At 32.0% G+C, this 22,296-nt stretch overlaps 2 protein-coding genes across 5 annotated transcripts in view; both read right to left on the bottom strand.

Moving 5' to 3' along the window:
• The window catches only part of LOC127700066 (transient receptor potential cation channel subfamily M member 2-like), a 46,550-nt gene extending 44,779 nt beyond the window's left edge, over positions 1–1,771 (bottom strand). The window contains exon 1 of the mRNA XM_052203532.1: positions 1,571–1,771. The gene's annotated coding sequence lies outside the window, so the exon portion shown is untranslated. The remainder of the gene's footprint in view (positions 1–1,570) is intronic.
• A 3,611-nt stretch (positions 1,772–5,382) lies between these two features.
• Positions 5,383–22,296, bottom strand: part of LOC127700072 (GTPase IMAP family member 9-like) — a 38,802-nt gene continuing 21,888 nt past the window's right edge. For 3 of the 4 annotated variants that reach the window (XM_052203539.1, XM_052203540.1, XM_052203538.1), the window contains one exon: positions 19,957–21,158. In XM_052203539.1, coding sequence (XP_052059499.1) covers positions 20,230–21,158 — 929 coding nt within the window. In that variant the 3' untranslated portion in view covers positions 19,957–20,229. Of the gene's footprint in view, positions 5,585–9,862; positions 9,984–19,956; positions 21,159–22,296 lie in introns of those variants that run through there. The other variant, XR_007981419.1, reaches the window with a different exon arrangement.

Raw genomic sequence — 22,296 nt, 5'->3', positions numbered from 1 at the left:
AACATTCGATTTCAACATTCAACATTCAAAATCTTTTTTTTTGTTAAACTTTTTTTTCAATATTTTTTCATTTTTTTTTTTTTTTTCAACTTTCGTTTTTCAACATTCAACATTCGTTTTCAACAATCAACATTCGTTTTCAACATTCAACATTCGTTTTCAACATTCAACATTCGTTTTCAACATTCGATTTTCAACTTTCAACATTCATTTTCAACATTCAACATTCGTTTTCAACATTCAACATTCGTTTTCAACATTCGATTTTCAATATTCAACATTCGTTTTCAACATTCAACATTCGTTTTCAACATTCGATATTCAAAATTCAACATTAGTTTTCAACATTCAACATTCGTTTTCAACATTCAACATTCGTTTTTAACATTCAACATTCGTTTTCAACATTCAACATTCATTTTCAACATTCGATTTTCAACTTTCAACATTCGTTTTCAACATTCAACATTCGTTTTCAACATTCGACATCGTTTTCAACATTCGATTTTCAATATTCAACATTCAACATTCGTTTTCAACATTCGATATTCAATATTCAACATTCGTTTTCAACATTCAACATTCGTTTTCAACATTCAACATTCGTTTTCAATATTCAACATTCGTTTTCAACATTCATCATTCATTTTCAACATTCGATTTTCAACTTTCAACATTCGTTTTCAACATTCAACATTCGTTTTCAACATTCAAGATTCGTTTTCAACATTCGATTTTCAATATTCAACATTCGTTTTCAACATTCAACATTCGTTTTCAACATTCGATTTTCAACTTTCCACATTCGTTTTCAACATTCAACATTCGTTTTCAACATTCAACATTCGTTTTCAACATTCGATTTTCAATATTCAACATTCGGTTTCAACATTCAACGTTCGTTTTCAACATTCAACATTCGTTTTCAACATTCAACATTCGTTTTCAACATTTGATTTTCAACTTTCAACTTTGAAAACGAATGTTGAATGTTGAAAACGAATGTTGAATGTTGAAAACGAATGTTAAAAGTTGAAAATCGAATGTTGAAAACGAATGTTGAATGTTGAAAACGATTGTTGAATGTTGAAAACGAATGTTGAATGTTGAAAACGATTGTTGAATGTTGAAAACGAATGTTGAATGTTGAAAACGAATGTTGAATGTTGAAAACGAATGTTGAATATTGAAAATCGAATGTTGAATATTGAAAATCGAATGTTGAAAACGAATGTTGAATGTTGAAAACGAATGTTGAAAGTTGAAAATCGAATGTTGAAAACGAATGTTGAATGTTGAATGTTGAATGTTGAAAACGAATGTTGAATGTTAAAAACGAATGTTGAATGTTGAAAACGAATGTTGAATTTTGAATGTTGAAATCGAATGTTGAATATTGAAAATGAATGAAACACCCCCCCCCCAAAAAAAAAAAAAAAAAAAAAAAAAAAAAAATTTGAATGTTGAATGTTGAATGTTGAATATTGAACCAACTTGACATCCGTGTTTAGCAATCTAATAGAAAGAAAGTTGTAATACTATTAAACTAAGAAAAAGAAAAATCTCTTACCTTCTCTTTATATTACTGCATCTTACATATTCGTTTGACTTTGATTTAGTTTGGACTTACATACAAACATAACAATCTTTTTCAATAAAATCTGGGTTTCCCAAAAAAAAAAAGAACAAACAAAGAATGCATGGATTCATGCTTTGTTAAATAGGAAATATAACTGCCCTGTCAGCTTATTCGATGTAAATGCTCATTTACAGAAAACGTATGTTCATATCAACAGCGCAATATTAGTTATTGTGCAACCATTTAACAACAATTTGAACCAAGGGCATATGATGTACTGGATTTAAACTTCAACTTAAACAGTTGTAATCTTTGATATCTTATCTGTCCCTTAGTAACATTTGCTTTGTTGCATTTTTGTTTGTTAAATCTAACATATTTAAATGGACGCAAACAAAATACTTGTTATATTATCTTGTCATTAAATAGATTTATTTGGACGGGTCAACAGTAGACTTATGGCATTGAAAAATTTAAATATTTATTAATAACTCTGAATTTATTTACATAGGAAAACTATCAAAATTTGTTTCACAAATCAAGATGTTTCTTTCTTAGTTATAATATGTATCAACTCATACGATCAAAATTTAATTAATACTACTAAGGAAAGTAAACAGAAAAACGAAGAAATTGAGAAATTGAATTGAAAAGCTAATACGAATTTTTTTTGTTTAACTGATTATAATCAGATGTTCTTCCCAAAAGAAATCATTAGATCTGTTCTAAAACGTGCAATCAAATAGGTCACTCTCGTCATTCCCATAGTATAAGATTATTTTAAATTCCCTACTTTTTACATTAGTCTTCTTCATTCTAAACCTATACAGATTTAAAAAAAAAATGGTAAAACTTAATTTCAAAAGACAAAATGGCCAACGCTTATAAAAAGGAAGTACATGTACTACTTTCACACTTTGTTTTAAAAGAAAATCTAATACAAACAATAAAATCACTGAAACGGACAGCAGCAACTTGCTGGAATTTTTTATTGACAACATATTTGTTACGTGAGGTCGTCATAGTTTTATTTTCAACACAAATAAGATACTCCTACATGAAACAGCTGCAATCTACTGAAGCTGCCATTATTCTTTAGTTTAAGATTTCTTTTCATTTAAAAAATTTAAAATTTGATGACTATATATAACTGTATCTATATCAATGCACTTGAAATAAAAGACATCGAAGATGCAGATCATTCTGCCTGATATCTTGTTCAGTCGTGTGTATCCTGTGTAATTTTTTGTGTTATTGACTTTTTTAGTTTTGGATATTCTGTGTGTGTTTTGTTTTATTTATTTTTTTTAACTGGATTCCGATTCCTTCTTAGTATTTTCTCTTGTTTTACCAGTGATATACAATTATGTATACAGAACGGTCAGATTATTTTTGTCCAGCCAGATTTTTGTAAAATTCTACTTTTAAATGTACTATTTGTGGAGAAACCAGTCCACCTAGTAGTTTGAAAATATACAACATGATACACTATTTGCTTTAATTGTAAATATGTTGATACATATGACAGTGACGTGCTTGTGAAAAAAGCGAGAAACCAAAACTGTTTAATCATTTAAATTGTGTATAACATATTGCACACAAAACCCCATAATCAAACCAGTTTGGTTCCGGCTGCTTTGAATACTTGTATCACATTGTTTCGTTAGGTGTATTTTTTATGGATGCAGATGTAATGAGATTATTCCTTAGGATTTTACAGGTTGTTTGAATGTCGGTACTATCTCTTATTAGGAGATGGTTGAGTTTCCGTAAAAAATATAAGTGCTAAATTTAGAGGATCATATCTAAACTGCAAAATACACTAAATGTTTGTGTGCACGTTTGACAGTATGTTTACATGTATTAACACAATTGTCCAGCACATTAGGATAGTTTTTGTAAGTTTAGTTTTGTGTTTCCCGTTATCGTCTGTAATTTTTTTACATAACACTATGTCTGTGTTTATCTATGAAGCGTGATCAACATCGATCAAAGAACACATTTGCTCAAACAGGAGCTGCAAATGTAGACACTCCACTAACATACTGTTAAATGCGTGTTTCATAAATCCAGAATACACAATATTTAGAAGTATACTTATATTTGATTAATGTCTATTAGATTTGTAAACGTTGATCATGTCACCTATCGTTTTCGGTATCCTTGTAATGTGTATTAAATATCAAAGTTGAATCGATCATAACGATTTTTTATGACCTGTATGTAACGTACCAAGGTTAACAGATCAGCATTTACGCGTTAATGAAAGTCAGATTCATTTACAGATAAAACAAAATGTGGAATAAATAAGGAGATCTGTGACGAGTTATGACCTGTCTTCTGATATCAGATGCTGTGTATACTATTAGATTTTGTTTCTCATTTTTATACTAGTCAATGTATAGTGATTTGGATATGATATACAAGAAAACTCCCAACGGATTTATATTCAACATATACTCATTACATATTAAGCGATTAAGGGTTTTTACTTAAACTAAATCTACATCCTGACAAATATATATGAGACTTCCTTTGCTTGCAACCCAAATGACATTTGCTGCTTCCCGCCACTTTGTCAATAGCATTCAGGAGTAAGAAATAAAATTTGTCAGCCCGTTGTCGGAATAACTTGTCCTGTAGAGTAACGTGTCTTCTTGTAAAATATGAAAACAACACTATATTAATTGTATGCTTCCGAAGCACTTCTCGTGATTTACCTTCATCCGGAACGCTCATGTCCGTATAGTTGAAAGCCAATGATTTATAAGAACCGAAACAGTTGAAGACCTATATCACCAACAAGGACCTAAATAATAACCGAATCTGTAAATTGTTTACTTGATCAGCTACTTCACGGACAATCGTATAGAGTTATGCATTATTTATGTTCACAGAGAATTTTTATCATGCGCTCTGTGCGAGGTTAATTATACTTTTTAAGAATTTGAAACATTGAAAATGCATTTTCATGCGTTGGCTGTATCTATTTCTGCTTCCAATCGGTTAAAATGTTGTAATCTGAATTGTTATCATTTTCATTACAGTCTTTGATAAAAGAATGGTACCACAATGATATATTTTGTTAAATAGTCATAAATTGATTTTTTTGTGTGTTTATTTCTTTTATGAGAGCAGTTTCACTGAAAGATTCAAGTTTTTTTCAAGCAACAGTGTCAATATATCATGGATACAAATTACATTGTACGTTTCATACTTTTTCATATTGTATTATTTGGTAAAAATGTCGAAACACTGAGCATTAAAATCTAGGAAAATATCGTAATAGAATATAAATGAATTTTGCCGATTACAGAGCTTACGGTGCTCCTGCTGCAAACGGAAAATTGAGAAGAGAAATCCACAAACGACTTGGAGCATCCAATCAAAATTTTAAAGAACTGAAGAAAAATTCTAAGGTTCCATTCCAGCTTCGGTACACTTACAAGTGTAATATGTAAATTTTGATTCAAAATGCATCATTGAAATCAATTGTATACTTTCCAAACCTTTTCCCATCAAATTCGCTTATGTCTATACGAAAATGAAAGTGAAAAATGTATTGTATATTTAGTTTTAAAAAGTAAATGCCAATGGTAAAAGACATTTTTATCTTACATTGATTCAAACAATATCTTGTAGTACTTTTTGCGTGTACCCCAATAGGGGCGTTGACCTTGGTCTTCTTCCGTCAAGCAGTAAACTAAATCAAAGTAAATTATGTTCTTCCAATGTTTTAAATCTCGTAAATCAAGGTTATTATACTGAACAACCATAATACTGCACTACCATTGTATTATACATTTATTAACTAAAAATATTATCTACTTTAATGTATATTTCAACACAACAGTGCAAAAACAAACACAAAATACAATTTTAATTTAGTAATTTCTTAATAGTTTCTGTTTTGTCATTTGCCTGGGAAACCCCAGCAGCAACGGCACCAAGGGCGGCGACAATTTTTATAATTACAGCATGTTTTTCTATTTGTCCACAATCCTCCTGAAAATAAATGTCAATGTTCTAAGTCTAAATAAAGTTAGTAAAACACAAATACAGTTTTTTTTTTTATAATGTTTGAATAAATTGTTTTCATTTTGTATTTCTAAGTACGGATAAAAGAGTCAATTGGTTTGAACGTAATCTCGCGCATTTGTGATTTTTTTCTTCAATAAATTGTTTAAACTCTGACAACAAAGCAAGTATTGTTATAAACTGTTTTATATCTAATCGGAAAATCATGATCAGCTTCATTAAAGCCTTTGCGGCGACTTCTATCTTATACTCAGAGTATTCATTTTTACTAAACTAACTAGTATTCTCTCAAGGACGAACGACTGAAAATATCACTTCATAGAACGATTATCATGATGATTTTCTCTTTCATAGATCATACATATCAACTATGTGAATTTGACATTCTACAGGTATTGCCATGTTGATATATTTTGCACTTATCAATATCAATGTATTATAGAAGTTAGGATTGATTATCAGATTTTCATCATATTGATATAGAGGAATATTAAACTCTTGACTTAATATAATTAGTTACACGGTGAGCTTGTGATCTATATATATATATATAATTCGTCTCAAATTTAGCCCAACAATGTCAGATTTTCAAATCTGCGTTTGGAAATTTTTGTTCTTCTCTCAGCGGGATTCGAACCCTTGCGTCTGTGACATCGTGGCAACACCGCCTGCATCGTGTCCAGCGCCCTAGACCACTCGACCACCTAGGCTACATAAAAATATAGCTTTCGGTGGTCGATGTAATGCCTTTCCTCGTCGGCTTTATCTAGGGCTGTAACACAGTTCATGATGTATGTATAGTGGCAAGTACATGGTGTACCTTTCAGATCATCTATTTTGTCTGTCGTAAAGAATGATAATGTTAATTACCATGCCGCCCCCTTTTTTTTTTATACACGTCTCAACATTTGACAACTTTATGACAAACATTATCCATCGGATACCTCGTGTTACCCCCCCCCCCCCCCCCCCCCCCCCCCCACCACCAAGCACCAAAAAAACAAAACAGAAAATATACAACAATTAAAAATATGAATATAATAATTCAACGTCGTATGCAATAAGAAAGAGTACTCAGACAAACGTAATACAACATGTATAAATATTGTCAATCTCAATGAAATAAAGAACAAAATATATAAATATGAAAAAAGTTGTTTTTCTGTTTTATGGGGAACAACTTTCAATGAAAAATAATTTATTTTGTCTCTTTTAAATATATATTATTCCACTTACTTTGGAAATATTTTTTTTGTTTAATTCATGCTCATTATAGTAATGTGATATTCGAGTAGACCCAAGTATTGATCACGTGACACAATGTATTTTTTCATTTTCCATCCCTATATTCAAAATGGGTGGACGTCTATTGACGTTGAGACTGATTTTGTGCTATCACAATTCGACTTAAGCAAATGCCTTGAATTGGAAATCCTCCGTATAGTTCGATTTAGACGATTTAAAAGATTTCAGCTTAACTGCTAAGCAAACCCTCGAGAGGTTTGTACATGGAATCATTTTATTGTTGCAGTTACTCTTGCAGTCAGTAACTTCGAAGACACTTTATTTAATTTTTGGGACATAGTTAGCTTTTTTATAATTATAATTTTTATTAACGAATTTTGTGTCATGGATTGATATCCTATTTTTTTTCTATTATCTTACCGACTATATTAAGATGGGGAATTTAGAGGTAGTTGTAAATCTTGATGACAAATTTTAACACAACATTTAACAGAACTTTTAATTGTTTACAGTGAGAACTTCAGCCTCTCTTAGACATGTCTTGCTCTAAAAGCATGAAACAATTATAAGTATGTATGTTTACAATGTGCGATTATTTGGGAACAACACCATTGTTTTAAGGGAACGTAACTCCTGTACAAATAAACGGGTCATAAATACCAGGGTTAAATTTGTGTACGCCAGACGCACGTTTTTTTTTTTCTACAAAAGACCCATAAATGACGTTCGAATCAAAAAAGTTTTAAAAGCCAAATAAAGTACGAAGTTGAAGAGCATTGAGGACCAAAAATATAAAAAGAAAATTTATGCCGAATTCAGATGAACACTATAACACGTAATTAATATGATAAACAACATCAGTACCTAGAACCTATACTTCAAGACCATCATATATTATTTGTGAAGTTGATACCACTGGGTCGATACCTCTGCTGGTGGACTATCAGTCCCCGAGGATATCATCAGCTTAGTAGTCAGTTTTTCGGTACTGACATGATTTATAACAAACCTTTTTAAAATTGTCCGTTGATAAATTTCAAAATTGTTAGAAACTTAGGTTTCCACGCCCTCAGGTAAAGTTGACCTTAGATGGATTTGGCTATTTTTTAGGTCCTTTTTGGTTATATAGCTCTTCGACTGTTTAGGTTCTTATGCATCCTTGGCTTTCAAATATTCGGCTTTGAGCGTTCCTGATGAATTTAATCCAGAAAAGCGCTTTGGACTCATGAAATTTATAACGTGTTGTTTTCATATTTAATATGGAATATTTATTAACAAGGTCTTGGTATCTTCCTAATCTATTCTTGTGGTAGAATAACCTTAGTATTTCGATCAATTCAACGTTTTGTAAACAGTAAATGTAAATTATGACCATATTAATGATAATTCATGTCAGCAGAGACGTGTTTACTATCAGGCTTACTGTGTATTTAAACTAAACCATGCCCATTGACCGTGTAACAAATAGGAAATACGCACACTAACCTAATAATGAATATTGTTCGCTTTAAACAAAAGAAAGATTTTCCTATAAGTATATAGAAGGTAAGATATGAAGATTTGTTTAACTTAACCGTTTGATATATTCTTTATAATTATTGTGACTTGCAGTATGTACTCTGTTTACATAAAATATATGTTAATGCAATACAAATCGCACCATAATAATTAAATGTTTATTGAGACACCAGATATGTTGTCCAAACTGTTGTAATGATGAACGATTTTGAGATTTTCTTTTCACTCAAATCATCATTTAATAACACGATTCGATATTAAGCTGAACTCATAAAATCAAAGATCTCCTAAAGCGTGACCTGTTTACACAAGTATATCTATCTGATCTAAGGATACATTGTTATTGAGAATCGAAGATTAATCCATAAACATGCTAATTTCTATATCCTTTTGGATCTGAGGAGTAAGTGTGATGTTTACATGTATGTCCTTGCTAGTAGCTGTAAGAATGTTCCGTGATTCTTACTGATGTACATGTATATCCTTGCTAGTAGCTGTAAGAATGTTCCGTTATGTCCTTGCTAGTAGCTGTAAGAATGTTCCGTGATTCTTACTGATGTACATGTATATCCTTGCTAGTAGCTGTAAGAATGTTCCGTGATTCTTACTGATGTACATGTATGTCCTTGCTAGTAGCTGTAAGAATGTTCCGTGATTCTTACTGATGTACATGTATGTCCTTGCTAGTAGCTGTAAGAATGTTCCGTGATTCTTACTGATGTACATGTATGTCCTTGCTAGTAGCTGTAAGAATGTTCCGTGATTCTTACTGATGTACATGTATATCCTTGCTAGTAGCTGTAAGAATGTTCCGTTATGTCCTTGCTAGTAGCTGTAAGAATGTTCCGTGATTCTTACTGATGTACATGTATATCCTTGCTAGTAGCTGTAAGAATGTTCCGTGATTCTTACTGATGTACATGTATGTCCTTGCTAGTAGCTGTAAGAATGTTCCGTGATTCTTACTGATGTACATGTATGTCCTTGCTAGTAGCTGTAAGAATGTTCCGTGATTCTTACTGATGTACATGTATGTCCTTGCTAGTAGCTGTAAGAATGTTCCGTGATTCTTACTGATGTACATGTATATCCTTGCTAGTAGCTGTAAGAATGTTCCGTGATTCTTACTGATGTACATGTATATCCTTGCTAGTAGCTGTAAGAATGTTCCGTGATTCTTACTGATGTACATGTATGTCCTTGCTAGTAGCTGTAAGAATGTTCCGTGATTCTTACTGATGTACATGTATATCCTTGCTAGTAGCTGTAAGAATGTTCCGTGATTCTTACTGATGTACATGTATGTCCTTGCTAGTAGCTGTAAGAATGTTCCGTGATTCTTACTGATGTACATGTATATCCTGATTTAAAGGTTAACAGGTTTAGTGTAAATCTAAGACTATTTCAAAACACTTACCGATGTATATATCTCATCTGACCTCGAGAGTATGTATAGATCTAAGACTATTCCATAATACTTACGGATGCTCAGGTCCTTCTTTGTCTCAAGAGAAGGCTCTTCTGATAACTCTAAACTCAATACTAGAGCATTCAGTGCAACTGCTGCTATCAGTACACATATTGTTATTTTCCTCATATTTAACTGAAAGAAATGAAACGCACTTTGTGTACAACAAACGTCGCCTGTCAAGGAATAAAAATCGTATAAGAACGCTTATTTTTTGTATTGTTAGAAATTGTCCTTGTTACGTTATTCCCATTAAAAGAAATTAAAGTGTTTTCTAGTGTGTAACTGTACATGTACTCTTAACACAAAATCGACTAATGATTAGTTTTCATACATATTTAGATAATTAATGTAGTATTTTTTTATTATTGAAACGAGCATGATTACTAAATGCTTCATTATTTGTTACCCAAAATAAAACACAAAACACAAAAAAGAGGCAGAAGATACAAAATGAATTTAAAACTCACAAGTAGAAGAAAAACTAATAAAAGACATTGCAAAAAACTCAACGACGGAAAAGTTTTAAATTACATTGTGTTATTTTCAATAGAAAAGAAAGGATAGTATATTTATGTATGCAGCAAAGGAATTCTGACAATTGGTGAATTGACAATGACAGCAAATCAAGAGGTGTTCTATACCTGGACCTTCATTGTCATGAACAATATATTTTGAATTAAAACAAGATTCATAATTGTCAAAGGATTGTCATTTGTGTTTGAAGAAATGACACTTTAGTGACAATTGAAAGGGTGTTGCGGTCATAAACTGTACCTCCATTTGTAAGGGTAGAGTTTTGAAAAAATATTAACTAAAGAATCCTGATGATTCATTTGTAGACGAAACGCGTGTCTGGCGTACAAAATTATAAGCCTTGTAACTTTGATGAGATTTTGTATCATGTCTCGTTTATTTTTGTGTTCATGTGATTTCCGCAGTTTTTGCTTGCTACCTCGATTTGTCTTTTCCTACTCGAATCACGAGATTTGGACTTGTTTAACTACTGTCTTCTTAATTTATCATGTCATATGATAGAATAATATTTTGAATATATATTAATCAAAACGTTTCTAAATATATGAGCTCCATTTGAGTTAAAATTAGTATGTGCCATCCCATAAGTAAACTGTTTTCTACGGACACATCAACAATATCGTTACATCTATGACAGAATTTGGTAAATGACTCAATTAATCTAAGGTGACGATGTCCATCTCTTAATCAATTTTCGAATTTGTGCATTTTTAATATTTAATGAAACTGCATCTTGCTGGAACCATGGAAGTACTACAATGACAGAAACTCCGTCGAAAAATAGCACAATTCTATAGCCGGGTAAAATGCAAAACAAGAATGTACATTAAAACAATTGAATTCATAAAATGCTGTTTAAAAACTAATTTCATTGCACAGTCCAAATTGTCCGGTCATAATTCCATCGCAAGTTTTCTTTATAAGATAAAAGATTTCGACCAGTTTGTAAAGTACGTTGTGACTCGTCTGTAGAGCATCTGCGATGCAGCCTTCGCTTGTTCAATTACCGGAGTTAATCTTTGTCACATGATTTGTTAAAAAATATCTCATCTTACTAATAAGGTAAAAAACACGAAAATTCGTTTAATTATGTGTGGCTCTCCACATTACTGATGACACCTGTTTCCTCTCAAATAGTAAAGTCGAAAAATAAAGTATCACTACAATCGGCAATTTTTTTACAAAATGACACATAGAAATTTTAAGCATTTGGAATACTGGAAAGATAATTTTTATTTTTGTTTAAATGGTTTTCATCCTTCAAATTTTGAAGACGGTTACATTATGATTACAAAAATTAGATATAACCAAAATAGTTTGTTTGCAGAAAACAATGCGATGCGCTTGTAACGTTCAGTACTTATACAGGATAACTTGAATATAACTTAAATGTTGTCAACTATTATCGAGTGTAACACAAATATTAATTGTTTCCTTTATCTGCATATTGTATAACAAAAATAAACAGTAATAAGTTTTCAAAAGGGTAAAAACTACACGTGAGATACTCTACAATGCATGGTAGAATATCGGATTACATAAGTAAGAAAACAGTAACTGATTTTAGGCAAATATCAAAATCATTTGACAAGCTTAAAAGAACTTCAAGTTATGAATAGTTTAACTTAAGTATAAATATTAAATATTTCTGAATTGCTTTAAAGAAATATCATGATGATACGGGTACAACAGTGTATTAAGTTTGTGTACTGTTGATTTTTTCATGTAAACCTTGCAATTGATTGTTTTTTGGGGTTTTTTTTTTAAACCCTAACGTTACTGTAACAACTTACAATATAAGCAATGAATACATATGTTTCGTGTTGAAAATGCATGAAATAGTTGTCATGGAACATTTAGTAAACAATCAGAATATCTGTCAAGGTTAGCAATCAAAGTTGCAGATGAAAACTTACGAGTTTTCTAACATAAGAATTATTTTCATGCTAATCTTTACATGTATATTTTATGTAGCAAGCAGCTCCTTTACAAAAATATCTTACGATTAAAATTGACAGCAAGTTATACTGAAACGTTATGACTTGCAAGTATTTTTACTCTCAAGATTTTTTTTGTGAAAACAGCCGCATGGTTTTAGTTGTTTTCCTTTTTTTCTCTGTTATATTGCAGCAAATCCCGTATAAACTGATATATGCAATATGGTCACATGGTTGTTACATGTCGTTTCCTTGACAAATATGTTAACATCTGGTTATTTTGGTATATTTCGTAATTACGATCAATAACGAGGACCAGAAAAACGTATATTGTACCAAGGCATCGATATGGCTAATTGACAGACGTCCAGCTCATTTACAGAAACATAACGGTTTTGTGTAATTGCATTGTAAACTTTTGAATTCGATTTGTTGGAGTTCCTCCCCTGAAATTGTGGTCTCAAGATTATTAAAAGAGGTTTATGACCATGCCCCGTGCTGTATGAAAGCTACCAAATCAATTCCTAGTTTAAGAAAGGTGTTTCTTAAATTCATCACTGTTTCGACATCTTCGCCTAATGAATATTTTTTTTACTATTAAGAAAAGAATAAAACTTTAAGATATACCAATTTTATTGTTGCGTGAAAATAAAATTAGCTAGAATCTGAAAAGGACAATGAAAGAAACGTACAAAAAAAATCATTTTATAATCAAGTAACAAAAGATATAATGGTGGTACCTGGAAGTTGTTACGATAATGTTTATTACGACAATATTTATACTTTGGATTGCATTACTTAATTTATTAGGAAGCAGAAATATATATTGATAAAACACCTCACGAATGAAAATGCATATTCAATGAGAAAATGTCTAATTCTTTCTGTACATGTCTCCATATAATCATGCTACATACAAACACTTCGGATAATTTCTTGGTAATTTCTCATTAAAACATAATTATGTTCTTTAAGTGAATCATTTAACCTTTGCAACCCTATAATTAAGGAGCTATCAATTTCAAAAGTTAGATATCCGAGTTTTAATTGGAGTTTTTTTTGTTTGTGTTGTTGGCTGTATAATCACGGTGGTTATATAAGCCTGTCTTCCTCAAAGGATTGAATTATTGTTGGTTGCTTAACGTTCAGTGGCAAATATCCTCAAAGGATAGAATCGCAAGGTAAGTTTTTTGATGTGTCAAACTATAACGAATGTTAGGTTTGTTATCTATATTGTTTACAGAAAACGTAAATGTCCCAATAGGTCATTGTTTGACAATAGATTGTCAAAGAATAATCTTCACATACACAATGTTTTAAATCACCCGTTCTGAGTCGGTCCTCGTCCTTGTTGAAAATCCTAGATGCGCCTTAGATGTATATATATATAAAAAAAGTAAACAGTAAACGATTTTGGTCTTGTAAAAATTCATAAAAGATTGTATATCCCATGAGGATTTTTTTTAGCAAGAAGTTTAACATGAAAATGGGAAGACACCTTAGTACTTCGGTACTGGCATAACAATACGGATATTGTTTTAATAAAATTTGCTGTTACACAATTTTGGACATTATCTTTAAATAATAAATATATTTTTCTCTTGCAAATCTCTTTGCCCGGCTTTGGCTTAACTTTTTGGTTCATAAGCTCTTCATTTTAAATAAGTTTTAAATTTGCACATATTGTGACAGCAAACATCACTGAAGAGACATTTGTTGTCGAAATGTGTATCTAGTGCAGACAAACTTGGCACTTTAAATTTTACGTTATTCTTAACCTTTGGTTTTTGCTCAAATATGAAAATATACCATGTATACCGATTTGTCTCAATTGCGTAATGTTTCATTTCTATCAGCAACAAATACAGCAAATAACAAACAGATGTATTTTGTGATTGTCTAGAACAGACTATAATGAACGATTTAAAAGTTCAAATCAGTTACAATTGTTTAAACAACGCAAATATCAGGGTCACTCTTAATTTCAATTAAGGTTTTCGCTCTGTCGTTTTATTTCTATTTGTGAAATTTGTGAAAACGATGTGAAATCATTGCAGTTTTATTCTAACCTTTACCATAATTTAAATTATGAAATCTGATGTGTTAGCACACTAGGTCCCAAATCCTACCCAAAAATAACGGGTTTTTTTTCCTACATACTTCTAGTTAGACAGTGTTATAATGACATATACTATATATATACATGGCCAGTAAATTCCATAAAAGAACAGAGCCTCATATTGAATTTACTGACCCCGTATATTGGTCAGAGCATGGCTGTAATTTTGTCATTATAGTACTCCCATGGTCCGAGATTATAGTTTTCTGTCTGACAGGCATTTCCCACAAATATTAGATTTTTATTAATTATTGTGTTGCATTGTACATGTTGTATATTCAAGAATCAAATACAAAAATGTTAGTGTCAAATTGGGTTTTTGTCACATCGACTTCATTTTGCGATTTCTTGGGTTTTTTTCTCATTTTTCCCTTATTCCTTTATAGTAAAGACCAAGAGCTAGTATAATACATGTAACAGCGTAATTCGTAGTTTCTAAGTACATCTGGTCGTACGTTTTTTCTTTTCTTTTTTATTTAAATTGTTCGTCATTTTGTCATGATTTGACTTTTTATAGCCGACTATACGATATAGGGTTTTCTCATTGTTGATTGCTGTACAGTGATCTATGGTTGCTAAATTTTTCGTATTCTGGTGGATAATTGACTCATTGGCAATTACAGCAGACCTCCTTATGTAAGACTGTTTATGACAATACCATCCCGTTATTACATGTAAATAATGATCGTATCCTGTAGTTATATTTTAACCTTATTCTTGCTACAACAATAATCTTTTAACATTCTAAGATACATATCTGTTAACAAAAGATAACTTTATAGATTCACAATCATGGTCTTCATCAAAAGTTAATATCCAAAATTATTAAAATGAGAAATTGACAATGGACACAAACACGAAATGAATTCAGGATATAGTACATACAAATGAACATATAAATTTAAAATGCGAGTTTATTTTTTATTTTTGCCAAACATATTCCGTTGCAGCTATCTCAATAATAAAAACGTCGCAATAATTTATGAATACATGTATTTAAGTGTTCGACATTTATTTTCTAATTGCCTAAAGGTGAAGATTAGACGAAAGCCATAGTTGGCCAACTTGTTATTACTTAGACGAGCAAAAACACTTAAAACTAATATTTTTCCAAGACAGAAATATTATACAATTCGTCATTCAAATATTACTATATATTGAAATTTCATTGATTTTCATTTGTCTGGAATTTATTTTGAGACATCTACTTACCTTCATTACACTACTGCGTGTTTGTTCCAACCATACATGTACAGACCGTAATGCGTATGCTCGCAACGCTCTCACTTCAAAAAAGCTGATCATTCAATAGTGTAAATGTCAGGCAACAGATGTATTCCATTTAGTAAATTCATACAAAATTATTCGCCATTTTCCAATTTTCTCTAAATAATTATTAACCATTGTAATGTTTGACCTTATTAAATTTCTATTTGATAGAAGGTGACTGACTGTTTTATATAATTCCATATCTACATTTGTACGATTGGTATTTGTGATTATGCATGTATTACTTGTTTGATACAGTTGCCTGAAAAGGCATCCGCATTTTCATTAATCTGTAACTTCAAAAGCGGGAAGTCGATGTTTCGATCGCCAAGAGGAGCAAACAAGGGGTTTTTCAATGCAAAGGCACGCTATCATTTAGAGTATTAATTATGTATGCATGGAGACATAGTGGTGTGACAAATCAAGGAAAAGGTGCTTATTTTACGACTTTAATGGATCGGCATAACTGCAGGCCAAAAATTATATTTTTGCAAAGCCAATACCCTAATCTTACTTTTTTGCCCGGTCGTAGCCATTTCCTGCGGTGCAGTTTTTCATAAAATGGAAAGAAAAAGACATATGGATTTTTTCATTCAAAATGTACTTGACAAAATATCTTACGTTTCTTTCTTTTTTATAGTCCTCAAACTTCTGATTTGGCATTTAATGAAGAGTTTGAGTGCTTGTTCATATTGTAAAACTATAAAAGAGGGAGAAAGATACCAGAGGGACAGTCAAACTCATAGATCGAAAACAAACTGACAACGCCATGGCAAAAAATAAAAAGACAAACAGACAAATAATAGAACAAATGGCACAACATAGAAAACTAAAGACTAAGCAACACGAACCCCACCAAAAACTAGGGGTGATCTCAGGTGCTCCGGAAGGGTAAGCAGATCCTGCTCCACATGTGGCACCCGTCGTGTTGCTTGTGTTATTACAAATCCGGTAAATAGTCTAATTCGGTAGGTCACATTCGTGAAAAGGGAAGGGTTGGGTAGTTACGACATAAGGAACATATCCGATATCATCTGTGAAACGGTTATTCCATAACGGTCAAGCAACTCGTGATGGCGTCCGTAAAATTTACGAAGGGATGATTTCACCTTCACCATTTGGAACTCTTGGTTTAATAGCTTCATTGTGAGCAGCAATCCTCTATCAAGGAAATCATGATAGGAAAAACAAGCCCGGGAATATCGTATCAATTGGGAGATATATGATACTCCGTATGCAGGCGCTGCTGGAATGTTGCTACATAGAAATGGAAAGTTCACAATTGGGAAGCTGAAATCATCTCTTTTGTCGTAAAGTTTTGTTTTCAACCGACCCTCATTGTCAATTTGTAGATGTAAGTCAAGATATGAAGCAGACTTAACTGTATCTGTAGTATCCTTTATCTCTAGTTCGATGGGATAGATTCGTTCAACATAGTCACCAAATTTTGTATTATTTAGTGAGAGAACATCATCTATATAGCGGAACGAAGAGTTAAAGGATATTGCTGACTTATAATAATAAAGAAACAAGTCGGCAAGAAGAGGGCACAATTGGTTCTATCTATTTAGCCTTATTGTGGTCATTTTTTTTTTAAATGCACCATTTTTCGATTCTACGACCAGGCATAAATTAAAGTTTAAAAATTTCTTTAAACGAAAAATCATAATTTAGCCTGCAAGTAGGGTGGTCCATTAAAGTTGAAAATTTATTGGCTTGGTCACTCCACAAACTTGCTTTATTCGCAAGTATTCATGCGCAATGTTTCCATGGATCCAAGTTGAAACTTCATGTGGAGATAATTGAACAAAATAAAAAGCACCTTTACTACAACTTTCCATTCACTTAAAATCACCATACTGTAAGCCGGTTTTTGTATTCGTCATAACCAGCAAAAGTGGGAGGGTCTGGATCTAAAACAAAATACTATTTAAACCCCGTATCAAACGCATGTCCCTGTCCAAAGTCCGCTAACTCGCATGTGGTTTGCTGAATTCATGTGTTTACGCTTCTTATTCACCGAAGTTGGTTCTGATGGCCAATCTTTGGTATCGTCTGTTTAATATATTTATAAATTTTAGATACCATACGATTCACAGTTTGTTATATTGTATTAGGGATGTCAACTCGGTGAAGATTTACTAATCGAGTTCTCGTAGGATTTACCGAGCGATACTCGAGTACTCGCTCGGAAAAACATCTACAAAATGTAAATACAAAATTATACCCATTTTACGTATTGTGGGACGTTGTCTTATGAACGTAAAACCCTCAACATTATTACCAAGGACTAGATAATAGTCCCAGGAATTTTATACCATAATAAATAGCTCATTTACTAAATATACTAATTATGTAAACTGGCAATGATCTAATCAATTAATTAATAAAAATCAATAGAAAAATGATTACTCAAACAATAGTATTTGGGAATCGTAAAAAAAAACACATTTAATTATCACCAAAGGGGTGATGATTAGAACTTACTGATGCCTTTAACCCGAGGGTAGACACAGGGTCAACGAATTTGTTCTTATTTAGAATATTATCCTGTCAGCTTTTTCTGTGACGAGTCGAATTCTCAGCTTTGTTACACAACTAAAAGTCCTGCTAATGAAAATATTTGTTCTGACGGTACAGAGGTGATGGAATGACTAAGACACGATAAGCTTAAAGTGTAAGCCTTGGAAAGGTGCTTTTGTTCATAGCCTTCCTATGTTCGGAGGAATTTTAAATGACAATTAAACGCAAACATTCGAAACGTATTTTAATTTTGATTAATATTTAATTTCCAGGGAGGCGCTCTTAATAAAAATATTACTTCTTTAAGAAGGCAACAACATTCTAACAGAAACCGATTAGTCGAGTATCATTTTGGTATTCGATACTCGGTAGTACCGAGCGATACTCGAGTACTCGAGTACTCGTTGACATCCCTATATTGTATACATACAGATGTACCTGTTTATTGTTGAAAATTGTATGTCGATCACAATACGTCTTTTGATAGTTATTTGTAGAGTTGGGTTGCTGTGTTATTGGCGCATACCCTTCAAGCTTTTTCTTCATACACGTACGAGTACGGACCGATAACGTGATGGTCAAAGGAAAAAGAGCACAAACTACAGCAAAAAAAATATCACTCTGGTAACTATAAAAAAAAAGTAGGTCTGTAACACATAATTTTCGTAATGAACACTTAAGTTATGATAAGAGCTTAAAATAACAAGTTATCTGAAAGATTTAAGCATTCATCATATGCAGGTCTATTACAAGATGCCAGGATATAATATGGAAGACTAACGAAGGAGAACTAACAAAACTTAGCATGTATACACAGAAATCAACAACAAAAAAGGCAAATTGTGAGAAATTACCTTCATTATCTGCATGTTCCATGGAACATTTGTTGACTGGCTGTCAACTTCACGCACAGATCACGGCATGAAAAATTAGTCATTAATTAAGTTGTAAACAGAACGTCACATAGATTTCCAAGTTAAAAGTCAAAAGTAAATTGCATTGTCATGCGAAAACAACATAACGTGAGGGTACCCAAATTACCCATATTTGTACAGTTCATTCACCTACGTTTTATTAAGATCCAGACACAACTTTTCATTTTGTGCCTATTTTGTAGATGTATCCTTAATTACTATATAGTTTCACAAATTTAATTTTGAATCCGTACTGAATTATAGAAAATTGAATTTGAACCGACCTCCAAACGACCCAAGATTCTGCATTGGGAAGTACCTATAAATTGCATCTATGCTTAAATTCACATCCGTAAAAATCGAATAATTGAGGGTTTTTTTTTTTCTCCACATATTTAGAACAAAATGCCATTAGTCCATGCATAATATTCATTTTGCCTTGGACATATTTTAATTGCTCCTTTTAAAAGTTGACCTCGCATGCGACGTTTTAGTAAATTTTACTTTTTTCTCGGAATACCTCATCAATCTGTTGATATACAATATGACCTAGTTGTGTATATCTAAATATATATCTCGCTATGTTGAAAGATGTGCATAATGACGAATTATAAAAATAAAAAATATCTAGTCTCTAAGAAAACTTGTTTGATTTCCCCGGCTTCTTTTTTTTTTTTTTTTTTTTTTTGCAAAATAGGTGCAATATGGGTACTCTGACGTTATGTGTACAACCACTGATCATTCTTTTTAAAGTTCAGATTGAGGACTATTTTTTATAAAGAGTATAGTAGATAAAAACAACAAAATAATATGTTTAGTTGAATTATATTTAGAACAGTAAGCAGAACATATTGACACACCATTGTAAAGTTGTCATCAAAAAGTCAATACTACTTGACATATGTGTAAACTGTCTTAGCAAAATGGTAGGTAGTAAATCACATTCTATAACATGCAGTCATTCAATTTCAAAAAAAATTTCTCGTATAATGTATCCTCTGTCCACGAAAAAAAAATACAAAGCAACATGCTTTTTTTTTAAAGAAATGACACTATTTTAGTAAACTGATATCAAATAAAATTTAATTGTTCAATTTTTTTTTAGCTTCTTTCAATTCATTCTCAAGACGTTCTTTTTCTCTTTCTAAATTCCTTCTTTCAAATTTCTTATCCTCAGTCTCCCATTCGTTTGTCAGTTTCAAACAGTAAAGTTCATCTGTTTCTATTATTTTGCTATCTAATTCCTTTCTTATCTTCCTCCTTTCTTTACGTTTTATTCTATTTATTTCCTCATTTTGCTTTTCCTCTTCTTCCTCAGCTATTCGCACTAGCCTTATTTGTAAATTACTTTCTGCCACCAACAGCATTTCGTTCGTAAAGAAATGTCCATCATTTTCCTGTAGCATTTCATTAATCAAGAGAATTAACTCTCCGCACTGTTTTTCTTTCGATGCATTGTCTGAACTGTTATCAAAGGCAATATAGCGGTTATTACATTTATGCAGTAATGATTTCAGCTCAGGAGTTGAATCAACTATGAACTGGTCAAGGGGGACATTATCTTTCTCAAGATCATCTTTTCTTGTAAAAAGAATAATCATATATCTAAATATGCCCTCCCCAAAATGATCGACAAAATATTGAACAGTATCTTGTTCTTCCTTAGTGAATCTGCCTATCCTTGTTACAAGTACAACAGCATGTGGCCCGGGTAAAATCATTTCTGTACATTTTACTAATTCATTTGAGATATTTTCATTAGTAAATCGAGTATCAAAAAGTCCTGGAGTATCTACGACTGTTATCATTCTTCCAAATCTTTTCGCTTGTGATACCTGGCATTTCTCGGTGACAGACACACCAGAAACAGCAGAATGGAATGTTTTCTTATTTAGAATATTATTACCAGTTGCACTTTTACCGGACCCAGTTTTACCAATGAGCAAGATTCGTCTTGCAGCATCTTCTTCCATATTTGCAAGAGGGGAGTTTTTCTCGATATACTTGCAATCTGAAATTATGAAATCATATAACAAACGCCATATAATTACAAATATACCATAACTTTATTTGTCATAGTGAGAGATATCTAGGAATGCGAGTTGTACTTGCCATTAGCCGTTGTGGAACGTCAACTACTCACCCTTTTGATTAAGCTACGTTCGAATACGGTTATTGGTGCTCAATCTTCTGTGTGGTGATTTAAGGACAATTATTTTGTCTTTTCTTTTTTTTGGTTTGCTATGATAATGTTTGTTTCTCATCGGCTTGCGATTTTTTATTACTCCATCTGCATTTTTTTTTTCAATTTTGCAATCACTCTTAGTTTAATTACGCATCACCAATTTTACATAATTTGTGCTTCTCCCAAAATGAGCCGTGTTCCATATCTGCTGTGCCATATGAAAGACAACGCTAACCAAACAACAATTAATCAATCATACTAAGTATGTTATGTTTGTACTTAACAGCATTTCGCTTTTTGTTTTGAATTTACTACAGCAACTGCTCGAGATTACAAAAAATGTGCAGCTGTATGTGTACTACATATATATATATATATATATATAAGTACTTCTAAACAAGTGACAACTCTACGACAGATCCATCTATTGGATCACCAGTGAAGGCGATACACGGCTGAAAACACATATTATATTCATAATTACTCTAAATATCAGCACAACAATGTTAAATCTGCAAAGTTGCGGAAGCAAATTTTTGTTCTTACCTCTCCGGGATTCGAACTCATGCTATTTGGATATCGTGACAACACCGCCTGCACTGTGTCCAGCGCTCTAGACCACTCGGCTGCCTAGCCTGAACTAAAAATTCAGCTTTCGGTGGCCTAGTGTTACCTTTCCTCGTCAGTAGAATCTAGAGTTGTAACACAGTACATGATATATTAGGCATGAAGATGGAATTGATTGCAGATTAGCTAAATTATCTGTCGTAAAAGATCGTAAGATGCAGGCATAGAAATAATTATTTGATAAGTACGTCTAAATAAATGACAACTGTACGACAAATCCATCCAGTGAAGGTGATACACGGCTGAAAACACATATTATATTCATAATTACTCTAAATATCAGCACAACAATGTTAAATCTGCAAATTTGTTCTTCGCTCGACGGGATTCGAACTCA

Source organism: Mytilus californianus, unplaced genomic scaffold, assembly GCF_021869535.1.
Source record: "Mytilus californianus isolate M0D057914Y unplaced genomic scaffold, xbMytCali1.0.p SCAF_48, whole genome shotgun sequence".
Taxonomy (NCBI): domain Eukaryota; kingdom Metazoa; phylum Mollusca; class Bivalvia; order Mytilida; family Mytilidae; genus Mytilus; species Mytilus californianus.
The sequence above is the reverse complement of the archived record's forward strand: the minus strand, read 5'-3'. Positions and strand labels throughout refer to the sequence as shown.